At 38.4% G+C, this 11,950-nt stretch overlaps 1 protein-coding gene across 1 annotated transcript in view; it reads left to right on the forward strand.

Annotated features, from left to right (window-relative positions):
• The window catches only part of LOC308347642 (ankyrin repeat domain-containing protein 26-like), a 140,593-nt gene extending 130,618 nt beyond the window's left edge, over positions 1-9,975 (forward strand). Inside the window, exons 41-42 of the mRNA XM_080811232.1 lie at positions 7,945-7,990; positions 9,083-9,975. Coding sequence (XP_080667358.1) covers positions 7,945-7,990; positions 9,083-9,222 — 186 coding nt within the window. The 3' untranslated portion in view covers positions 9,223-9,975. The remainder of the gene's footprint in view (positions 1-7,944; positions 7,991-9,082) is intronic.
• The last annotated feature ends 1,975 nt before the right edge of the window (positions 9,976-11,950 follow it).

The raw sequence follows: 11,950 nt of genomic DNA on the forward strand, positions 1-11,950 counted from the left end.
AAAAAAATGTTAATGAGAAAAACATAAGAGAAAATACACTAAAGTACGGTATCAAAAAAAGTCCATGTGTAAGTAGAGTAGACCTGCATCATTCAAACCCACATTGGTCAAGGGTCAGCTGTATATTACAAATATTCCTATCTAGAATTTTCTTACTTAGACCTTTCTCATGAAAGGTATCCTCTCACTGAATGCCCAAAATGGGGTCTAATGTAGGGTACTGAGGGTTGCCTGGGTGGCTTAGTTGGTTAAGTGACTGCCTTCAGCTTAGCTCATGATTCCTGGGTCCTGGGATAGAGCCCCACTTCAGGCTGTCTGCTAAGTGGGGAGTCAGCTACTTCCTCCGTCTCTGCCTCTTCCCCCACCCATGCTCTCTATTTCTCATTCTGTCTCAAATAAATAAGTCAATAAAATTGCTAGTATAGACATTGGGGTTCAGGTGCCCCTTTGGATCAATATATTTATATCTTTGGGGTAAATCCATAGTAGTGCAATTGCCGGGTCGTTGGGTAGCTCTATTTTCAGCTCTTTGAGGAACCACCCTACTGTTTTCCAGAGTGGCTGCACCAGCTTACATTCCCACCAACAGTGTAAGAGGGTTCTGCTTTCTCTGCATGCCTGACAACATCTGTTGTTTCCTGACTGGCTCATTTTAGCCATTCTGACAGGTGTGAGGTGATATCTCATTGTGCTTTTGTATTTATTTCCCTGATGCCAAGTGATGTTGAGCATTTTTTTCACGTCTGTTGCCCATTTGTGTGTCTTTTTTGGAGAAATGTCTGTTCATTTCTTCTACCCATTTCTTGACTGGATTGTTTGTTCTTTGGGCGTTGAGTTTGATAAGTTCTTTATAGATTTTGGATACTAGCCCCTTATCTGATATGTCAATTGCAAATACCATTTTCCATTCTGTAGGTCATCTTTTAGTGTTGTCAGTTGCTTTCTTTGCTATGCAAAACCTCTTTATCTTGATGAAGTCTTTATTTCCCTTGCCTTTGGAGACGTGTCTAGCAAGAAGTTGTTTTGGCCAAAGTCAGAGAGAATACAACCTGTGTTCTGTTCTAGGATTTTGATGGGTTCCTGTCTCACATGTAGGTCTTATATCCATTTTGAATCTTATTTTTGTGTGCGGTGTAAGAAGATGGTCCAGTTTAATTCTTCTTGCTTGTGGCTGTCCAGTTTTCCCAACACCATTTATTGGAATGACTATCTTTTGTTCCATTGGACATTCTTTCCTGCTTTGTCCCAGATTAGTTGACCATAGCGTTGAGGGTCCATTTCTGGGCTCTCTATTCTGTTCCATGGATCTATGTGTGTGTTTTTGTGCCAATACCCCATACTGTCTTGATGATGAGAGCTTTGTCATAGAGCTTGAAGTCTGGAATTGTGATGCCACCAGCTTTGGTTTTCTTTTTCAACATTCCTTTGGCCATTTGGGGTCTTGTCTGGTTCCATACAAATCTTAGGATTATTTGTACCAGCTCTGAAAAAATGTTGATGGTATTTTGAGAGGGATTGTGTTGAATGTATAGATTGCTCTGGGAAGCATAGACATTTTAACAGTATTTGTTCTTCCAATCTATGTGGATGGAAGGTTTTTCCATTTCTTTGGGTCTTCCTCAGTTTTGCTCATGAGTGTTCTATAGTTTTCAGAGTGCTGATCCCTTGCCTCTTTGGTTGGGTTTATTCCTAGGTATCTTAATGGTTTTTGGTGCAATTGGAAATGGGCTTGACTCCTTAATTTCTCTTTCTTCTATCTCATTGTCAGTGTATAGAAATGCAAATGATTTCTGTGCATTGATTTTATATCCTGCCACTTTGTTAAATTTCTGTAGGACTTCTAACAAATTTTGGGTGGAGTCTTTTGGGGTTTTCCACATAGAGTATTACATCATCTGCGAAGAGTGAGAGTTTGACTTCTTGCTGATTCAGATGCCTTTTTCTTTTTGTTGTCTGATTGCTGAGGCTAGGACTTCTAGTACTAGTTGAACAACAGTGGTGAGAGTGGCCATCCCTGCTGTGTTCCTGACCTTAGGGGTAAAAGCTCTCAGTTTTTCCCCATTGAAAATGATACTTGCTGTGGGCTTTTTGTAGATGGCTTTTATGATATTGAGGTATGTTCCCTCTATCCCTGCACCATGAAGAGTTTTTAATCAAGAAGGGATGCTGTACTTTGTCAGGTGGTTTTTCTGCATCTATTGAGAGTATCATATGGTTCTTGTCCTTTCTTTTATTAACGTATTGTGTCACACTGATTTGCGGATGTTGAACCACCCTTGCAGACCAGGAATAAATCCTACTTGGTCATGGTGAATAATCCTTTTAATGTACTGTTGGATCCTGTTGGCTAGTATCTTGGTGAGAATTTTTGCATCCATGTTCATCAGCAATATTGGTCTGTAATTCTCCTTTTTGGTGGGGTCTTTGTCTGGTTTTGGGATCAAGGTAATGCTGGCCTCATAGAAAGAGTTTGGAAGTTTTCCATCCATTTTTATTTTTTGAGACAGCTTCAGAAGAATAGGTATTAATTCCTTTTTAAATGTTTGGTCGAACTCTCCAGGGAAGCCATCTGGCCCTGGAGTTTTCTTTGTTGGGAGATTTTTGATGACTGCTTCAGTTTCCTTGCTGGTTATGGGTCTGTTCAGGTTTTTCTGTTACCATTTCTTCCAGATTGCCTAATTTGTTGGCAAATAGTTGTTCATTATACATTCTTAAAATTGTTTGTGTTTCCTTGGTGTTGGTTGTGATCTCTCTTCTTTCATTCATGATTTTATTAATTTGGGTCCTTCCTCTTTTCTTTTTGCAAAGTCTGGCCAGGGGTTTATCGATATTACTTCTTTCAAAGAGCCAGCTCCTAGTTTTGTTGCTGTGTTCTACTGTACTTTCAGTTTCTATTTCATTGATTTCTGCTCTGGTCATTATTAATTCTCTTCTCCTGCTGGATTTAGGCTTTCTTTGCTGTTGTTTCTCCAGCTCCTGTAGGTGGAAGGTTAGGTTGTGTATTTAGGACCTTTCTTGTTTCTTGAGAAAGGCTTGTATTGCTCTATACTTCCCTCTTCAGGACTGCCTTGGCTACATCCCAAAGATTTTGAACGGTTGTGTATTCATTTTCCTTTGTTTCCATGAATTCTTTTACTTGTTCATTAATTTCCTGGTTGACCCATTCATTCCTTAGTAGGATGCTCTTTAGCGTCCATGAATTTTAGTTTTTCCCAAATTTCCTCTTGTGATTGAGTTCAAGTTTCAAGGGATTGTGGTCTGGAAATATGCAGGGAATGATCTCAAACTTTTGGTACCGGTTGAGACCTGATTTGTGACCCAGTATGTGATCTCTTCTGGAGAAAGCTCCATGTGCACTGGAGAAGAATGTGTATTCTGTGGCTTTAAGATGGAATGCTCTGAATATATCTGTGAAGTCCATCTGGTCCAGTGTGTCATTGAAAGCCCTTGTGTCCTTGTTGATCTTCTGCTTAGATGATCTGTCCATTGCAGTGAGTGAGCTGTAAAAGTCCCCTACTATTTATTGTATCATGCTCGATGTGTTTCTTTAATTTTGTTATTAGTTGGCTTATGTAATTGGCTGCTCCCATGTTATGGGCATAAATCTTTTTTTTTTTTTAATTTTATTTATTTATTTGACAGAGATGACAAGTAGATGGAGAGGTAGGCAAAGAGAGAGAGGAGGAAGCAGGCTCCCTGCTTAGCAGAGAGGCCCATGTGGGGCTTGATCCCAGGACCCTGAGAACATGACCCGAGCTGAAGGCAGAGGCTTTAACCCTCTGAGCCACCCAGGCGCCCCTAGGGGCATAAATCTTGACAGTTGTTAGATCTTCTTTTTGAAGAGACCCTTTAATTATGATAGTGTCCTTCCACATCTCTTATGTCCTTCCACATCTCTTAAGCCTTTGGCTTAAAATCTAATTTGTCTAATAGAAGGATTGCCACCCCAGCTTTCTTTTGATGTCCATTAGCACGGTAAATGGTTTTCCACCCCCTCACTTTCAATCTGGAGGTGTTATTGGGTCTAAAATGAGTCTCTTGCAGACAGCATATTGATGGGTCTTGCTTTTTTATCCAATCTGATACCCTGTGTCTTTTGATTGGGGAATGTGGCCCATTTACTTTCAGGCTAGCTATCGAAAGACATGAATTGAGTGCCATTGTATTACCTGTAATGTCATTGTTTCTGTTGTCTCTATTCCTTTTTGGTCTGTGACACTTTGGGGCTCTCTCTTTGCTTAAAGGATCCCCTTTAGTATTTCTTGCAGGGCTGGTTTGGTGGTCAAAAATTTTTTAGTTTCTGTTTGTTGTGGAAACTCTTTATCTCTCCTTCTATTTTGAATGACAGCCTTGCTGGTAAAGTATTCTTGGCTGCATATTTTTCTGGTTTAGCACCCTGACTATACCATGCCAGTTCTTTCTGGCATGTTCTGAGCTGCTTTCTGGATTTTCTCTTTGTCTCTGAAATTTGCAAGCTTCACTACTATATATCAAGGTGTTGGCCTATTCTTATTGATGTTGAAGGGGGTTCTCTGTGCCTCCTGGATTTGAATGACTTTTTTCTTCCCCGGATTATGGAGGTTCTCTGCTATAATTTCTCAGATATACCTTCTGCCACACCCCCTTTCCTCTTCTTCTGGGATCCCAGTTATTCTAATATTGTTTTGCTTTATGGTATCACTTATCTCTTGAATTCTCCCCTTGTGATCCAGTAATTGTTTATCTCTCTTTTTTCCTCAACTTCTTTATTCTCTATCATTTTGGCTTCTATGTCACTACTTCTCCTTTCTATATCATTTATCCTAGCAGTTAGAGCCTCCAATTTTTTAAATTTGAAATAGCTAACATTTATTAGTTAATTATAGTTCAGTAAGTCTGTAAAAGATAAGTAGGGTTTTATTTCTCCATTACCCATTATGTACATGATGAATTTTTAAAAATTTCTATTCAATTAGCTGATATATGATATATCAGTTTCAGATATAGTGTTCAGTTAACCATCAGTTGTATATAATACCCAGTGCTCTACACATCACATACCCTCCTTCATGCCCATCACCCAATTACCCCACCCCATCCCAGCTCCTCTTCAGCAAACATCTGTTTGTTTCCTATAGTTAAGAGTCTCTCATGATTTGTCTCCCTCTTTGATTTCTTCAATTTAGTTTTCCCTCCCTTCCCCTGTGATTCTATGCACTGTTTCGTATATTCCCCATATGTATGAAACAATATGATAATTGTCTTTCTGTGATTGACTTATTTCTCTCAGTATAGTACCCTCTGTTTCCATCCACATCAATGTAAATTGTAAGAGTTCATCCTTTTTGATGGCTTTGTAATATTCCATTGTATTTATATATACACCACATCTTCTTTTTTTTATTTATTTTTTATTTTTTTATTTTAATAAACATATAATGTATTTTTATCCCCAGGGGTACAGGTCTGTGAATCGCCAGGTTTACACATTTCACAACACTCATCATAGCCCATACCCTCCCCAATGTCCATTTCCCCACCACCCTCTCCCGTCCCCCCTCCCCCCCACAACCCTCAGTCTGTTTCTTGAGATTGAGTCTTTTATGGTTTGTCTCCCTCCCAATCCCATCTTTTCATTTTTTCTTTTCCTACCTCCTCCCAACCCCCCTCTGCCTTGCATCTCCTCTTCCTCATATCAAAGAGATCATATGATAGTTGTCTTTCTCCGATTGACTTATTTCGCTAAGCATGATACCCTCTAGTTCCATCCACATCGTCGCAAATGGCAAGATTTCATGTCTTTTGATGGCTGCATAGTATTCCATTGTGTATATATACCACTTCTTCTTTATCCATTCATCTGTTGATGGACATCTAGGCTCTTTTTTTTTTTTTTAAAGATTTTATTTTATTTATTTGACAGAGAGAGAGATAGAATCACAAGTAGGCAGAGCAGCAGGCAGAGAGAGAGGGAGAAGCAGGCTCCCCGCTGAGCAGAGAGCCCGACATGGGGCTCGATCCCAGGACCCTGGGATCATGACCCGAGCTGAAGGCAGAGGCCTAACCCACTGAGCCACCCAGGTGCCCCCCAGCTAGTATTTTTATACTTGTTATCCTAAACTCTAATTCTGCCATCTTAGTTATATCCATACTGATTAGGTCACTGACAGTCAGTAGTACCTCCTGTTCTCTTATTTCAGGTAAGTTTTTCCATCTAGTCATTCTGTCTAGAGAAGAATAGAAAATGAGAGAACAAAATACTAAAATAACAACAGCCCCAGAGAAATATAATCTTAAACCAATTGGAAGAGACCAGAAACTAAAATAAATAAATAAATAAAATATTTAAAAAGAGAGACTATATCAGACAGGTGATGAGAACAGAGCAATACACTAGATTCTGGGTATATTTTGGTCTGTTTGTTAGAGGAAACTACATCCCAAAATTGTAAAGAAAGAAAAAAATATATATATGCAAAAATAAAGTTAAACACTATGAAAGGATAGAATGTAACTATAAAAATTAAAATTAAAAAAGTTTAAAAAAACCCGAGTTGATAAAATGAGAAATTGGTTGAAATGGAAAAAGAAAAAGAAAATTAAACTTGAAAGTTTAAGGAGCCATGAGTTCTATATAGTATTTTCCCCCAGCACTAGAGTTTTGCAATTCTCTGTGATTGGTTAAAGTTGATCTTAGTGGGAAGTTCTTGCTGATTTTCTGGGGGAGGGGCCTGTTACGCTAATTCTCAGTGGTCTTTGTCCTGGTGGTATTGCACTGCCCTTGCCAGGGGGCTAGGCGAAGTTAGGGCCTCCAGATTCCTCTTTGTGGTTTTCGTTCCCTGACAGTTTTCTGCACTGATTAAGAGGATTAGAATGAAAATGTGAGCCTCCCAGTGTCCAGCCCTAGAGCTGAAAGCAGGCACCCTCCATTCTTCAGTGTGCCCTCACAGAAAAGCTTTCAATCACTCTTATCTCCCTGGTTTCTGTATGCACTCTGTATACGCCCAGCCTTGAGCATTTTTATCTCAGCCATGCAACCCCCTTTGGAGTTTGGAGTTTCCAAACTTTGTAGTCTCCTGTGGAATGCGTTTATGCCGCTCCTCCAGGGGGAGGGAGGGAGGTCTTGCCCTGGCTTTTCTGCGTGTTTGGCCCCTGCTCTGAGAGCGGTTACCCAACGGGCTGGGGTTTGTGATTAATGGCAACACTGAGCTGAAAGCCCCCTCCTCTGCTCTTGGATTGCAGTTGGCTTCCCTGCTGAAACACCTGGGAACTCTCCCATACTCAGGCACCCCATTCTTTCTGTGCCCCCCGGGATCCTGAGATCAGGCAGTTCTACCTAGGATTCCGACCTACTTCACTTGGGTGCTTTTCAAGCAGGGATGTCCCTCACCGGATTAGACTTATAAAAGTTCCAGTTTGCACGCCACTGCTATATCACTTTCTGATAGGCGGTTTATGTCCCCCCTCAACAGTTTATCTTCCCATATATCACCTTGGATTCACTTCTCCATGCCACACCTCCTACCTTACAGAACGTGGTCACTTTTCTATTTGTAGAATTATAATAGTTGTTTTCTTAGATCTCAGGTTGAGTTCACAGGTGTTCAGAATGATTTGAAAGCTATCTAGCTGAATTCCAGGGACTGGATAAAACTATGGTCCCCTATGCCTCTGCCATATTCCTCTTCTTCCAGAAATTATGTATATTTAATAGACCAATATTAATTGTACTTTTTATCAGATTTATCTAAATAGCGTTACATGTGTTTCTTCTGTTACCTAAGATTAAAATAAGTAGGGATTTATTTTATTTATGTGATTATCTTTCTATTTAAGCAATCTCTAACTTAGTTTTAGTCTCTAATAGTGTTATTTTAAGTTCACATTTCATAAGCTATATATAATTCCTACAGTAATGTGTCTTGTTTAACTTGAACATTATAAATAATATTTGACTTATTTCAGATGCAGCAGGAGTTGGAAAAAAATATAACTAGAGAACTAGAAGAAGGTATGTTACCAAATTTCTGAATTAAGATGGTCATTGATTTCTGAAATAAACTATGAATGGTAAATGGCATTGCTTTCTATTGTTTGGATAATAGGTACTATATTAAAATTTTAATATATATCTAATAAAAATGTAAAACATAAATATAATGAGGAACATACTTATTCCTCATTTAGTCATTGTTTTTCAGACTTAAAAAAAAAATCTCCAAATGTCTATTTGTCTGTTATTTCAAGCTGTAATCTTCCTTCACTTCTGCCATCCCTCTGGAACTGTCAACCTGAATATGTGGGCTTTCTCAAATCCTTGTTTCTGCTAATGACATAAAAGCAAAACTTAAAAAAGAAAAGAAAAAAAAGCAGTCTTGTCTTAGGTGGTACTTAGTTAAGCAATTATAGTTCAAATAGCTGTCATTTGACAGGTGGCATTTAAACCTCCAGTCGTTGATTTTGTCATTGATTTACCTTTTGCCATTGGATAAAATTCCAAGCTCCGTACATGGAATTAAAACACCCAAGTTAGTTTGGTTCTAGCCAGATTTTTCAGCCTTCTCTATCGCTAACATTTACCCTACGCTGCTGCTTTGCTCTCGCACCTCTTCAGCGTTGACTACTTGCAATTCCACAAGTGTTGTTCCTCACTCTCTGTGTATGTTCTTTGTATATGCGTCTTCCCTCTACCTGGCACACTTCTTCCATGTCCTTCAGGTATCAGCTTACATATCCCCTCCATCAAAACGCAGACAATATTGATAGAAAATTAGGATTTTCCTTCTGTGTGTTCTTATGTTCAACTCTGAAAATTGCCTGTTTGATTTTTCAGTCTGTCGTATATGATTGTTCATGGGTGGGCTCTGTTATCATCTTGTAATGAGAAAAACAGAAGCTCTGATATTTATCCACAATAGCAATTACCTCAGTGGGCAACCACGAGCAAAATATATTTAAAAGTAATCTTGCATTTTATATTGTAGTTGTATTAGATGTTTTTCATTCTTCATAATGCTCATAAGACTTCAACTTTGTTTTTTTACTAACTTTTAGTTAAGAATGAAGTATTGTAGATAAAGACTGTAATTCTTTTTCTTTTCAGTTGCTGCTGAATTTGAATCAGGCTCATCTGGTGGGGCCACCTCTTTAGAATCTACTTTTGAAAGACATATAAATTATGACGATGTACTGAAATCATACAGAGATTTCTCACAGTTTCTGAAGAAAAAGTATACCATCTGAAAGATAAATAGTAGAAATTTATTTACTGGCTGTTTATACAACATTTTAATAGTTTCCTATTAAATGGATGATATGCAAAAATCTTTCTTGAAGGAAAATATTTTTGGATCATGTGTGTAATGAAAGTTTATATAATATTTTAAGCTATGTTTCTTGGTAGCTAAGTAACTTTTAAGCAGATTTTTTATATGGAAATCAGCATTATTGGGTTTTACATGCTTCAGGCTGCCCAAATACCAGCTTTCTAAACAGCACCCAGCCAACCAAGTTTTCATGAATACTTCAGTCATGTTAATTGATAACTTTTTGGTATTTTCTAATTTTTTTTAAGGATTTTATTTATTTGACAGAGATCACAAGTAGGCAGAGAGGCAGGCAGAGAGAGGAGGAAGCAGGCTCCCCGCCGAGCAGAGAGCTGGATGTGGGGCTTGATCCCAGGACCCTGGGATCATGACCTGAGCCGAAGGCAGAGGCTAAACCACTGAGCCACCCAGGTGCCCCGTATTTTCTAATTTTTATTACTACATATGAACCTAGAGATTTAGACAGACATTATTTTGATATATTGCTGCTAAGTTTATTGTCAATGTTTGCATGTATTCTAATTTTTATAGTATTATAACACCTATGTATAATTTTAATTTTAAATTCTGATGCATAGCTCTTCCCTCATGGTGAAATAAGATTTGCCTAAGGCTTTTCACCTTTTCTGTTTATTTTTTATTTACTTTTTGAGAACAGTCTTAAAATTAGAAGAAAAAAAAGAACTTTTACCCCAGAAGCATCTGCAAGACAATTGTTAAATTATGCCTGATTCCCATAGCATTTATATCCTATGAGTCAATACATTCCACACAACTACTGTACAACCTTGACAATCAGACAATTAATTCTAATACAGTTGACCCTTGAATAATTGCAGGAGTTAAGGGCACTGACCCTTTGCAGTCAGAAATATGTGAATAACTTTTGACTCCCCAGGCACTTGAGTACTAATAATCTGCTGTTGACCAGAAAACTTACTTGTACAAAAACAGTTAATTAACCTGTGTTTTGTATGTTATATGTATTCCATATTATATTTTTACAATAAAGTAAGCTAGAAAAGAAAATGTTATTAAAATCATAAAGAAGAGAAAATACACTGACAATACTGTCATGTATTTATTGAAAAAATCTGCATATAGCTGCACCCATTCAAACCATGTCAACTATACATTTTTTGAAGATTTTATTTATTTATTTGACAGAGAGAGAGAGACAGTGAGAGCACAAGTAGGCAGAGTGGCAGGCAGAGGGAGATGGAGAAGCGAGCTCCCTGCTGAAAACAGAGACTGATAACAGAACACCATCCCAGGACCCTGGGATCATGACGTGAGCCCAAGGCAGTTGCTTAACCGACGGAGCCACCTAAGCACTCTATACATTTTATCCTTTAATCATTTAATCCTCATGCTCTTTTTAAGTTTTGTCACTTGTCTGTAATATCCTTTACAGCAGGGAAGGTCCTGTTCAGAGCCATGTATTTAATTCCGGTGTTGTGTCTCTTAGTCTCTTTCAGTTTTGAACAGTTCCTTAGTTAGTCTTTCCCGGATTTTCATGACTTTTAATTTTTTGAAGAGTTAATTCCAGTAATGTAGAATGTCTTTCAGTGCAGGTTTTTCTTATGTTTCCTTATGATAAAATTGAGATCAGGGATGCCTGGGTGGTTCAGGTCATGATCCCAGGGTTCTGGGATTGAGTCTTGCATCGGGCTCCGAGCTCATTGGGGAGCCTGCTTCTCCCTCTGCCTGCTGCTCCCCCTGCTTGTGTTTTCTCTCTCATAATACTGAGTTTTCCAAACAGTATTTTAATTGATTAACTCTCAATGTTTAAAAAATTTCCTATAAAGATCTTGCAGATATTTTTTAGATTTATTCCCAGTTATTTGATACTTTTGATCCTATTATAAATATTATTTTTAAAAGTCAATTTCATTTCCTGTTGCTAGGTTATAGAAATAAAATTATTTTTCATATTGAGCTTAGAATCACCTGTCTTGCTAAACTATCTTATTATATTGTTTCTCACAGTTCTGGAGGCTGGGAAGTCCAAATTCAAGGCAGTGGCAGATTCAGTGTCCAGTGAGGGCCTGCTTCCTGGTTCATGGATGGTGGTCTTCCTCCTGTTTTTTCATAATGCACAGGGCCAAGGGAGCTCTCTCAGGACTCCTTTATGAGGGCACTAATCTCATTCTTGAGGGCTCCACCTTCATGAGTAATCACTTCCCAAAGTCTCCACCTCCAAATACAATTACATTGAACACTAAGATTTAACACACTAATTTGGGAGTCGGGGGGACAGAAATGTTCAGTCTATAGCAAGGCTGTTCCTTGTTCTTTGCCAGGTAGACCTCTCCCAATATGGCTTTTTACTTCATGAGGCCAGTAAGGAGAATTTCCCTGCAGAGAGGGCTCAGTCGTCTTTTAAGGATTTCACCTGCTTCAATCAGGCTTACATAGAATAATCCCTTTTTGATTAACTTGAAATTAACAATTAATTATATCTGCAAGATTCCTTTACAGTTGCCATGTTCTAATGGCTAGAGTCAAGTCACAGATCTTGGCTACACTTAAGGGAAAAGGATTATAAAAGGTGAGAACACCAAAGAGCATTTATTATGGGGTCACCGAGGGTCTTTATTTTATAATTATATTAACAGATCCCTTATACTACTGGTTTTCTAAGT

The sequence above is a fragment of the Martes martes genome (genome assembly GCF_963455335.1).
Source record: "Martes martes genome assembly, chromosome: 8".
In the NCBI taxonomy this organism is placed as follows: Eukaryota; Metazoa; Chordata; class Mammalia; order Carnivora; family Mustelidae; genus Martes; species Martes martes.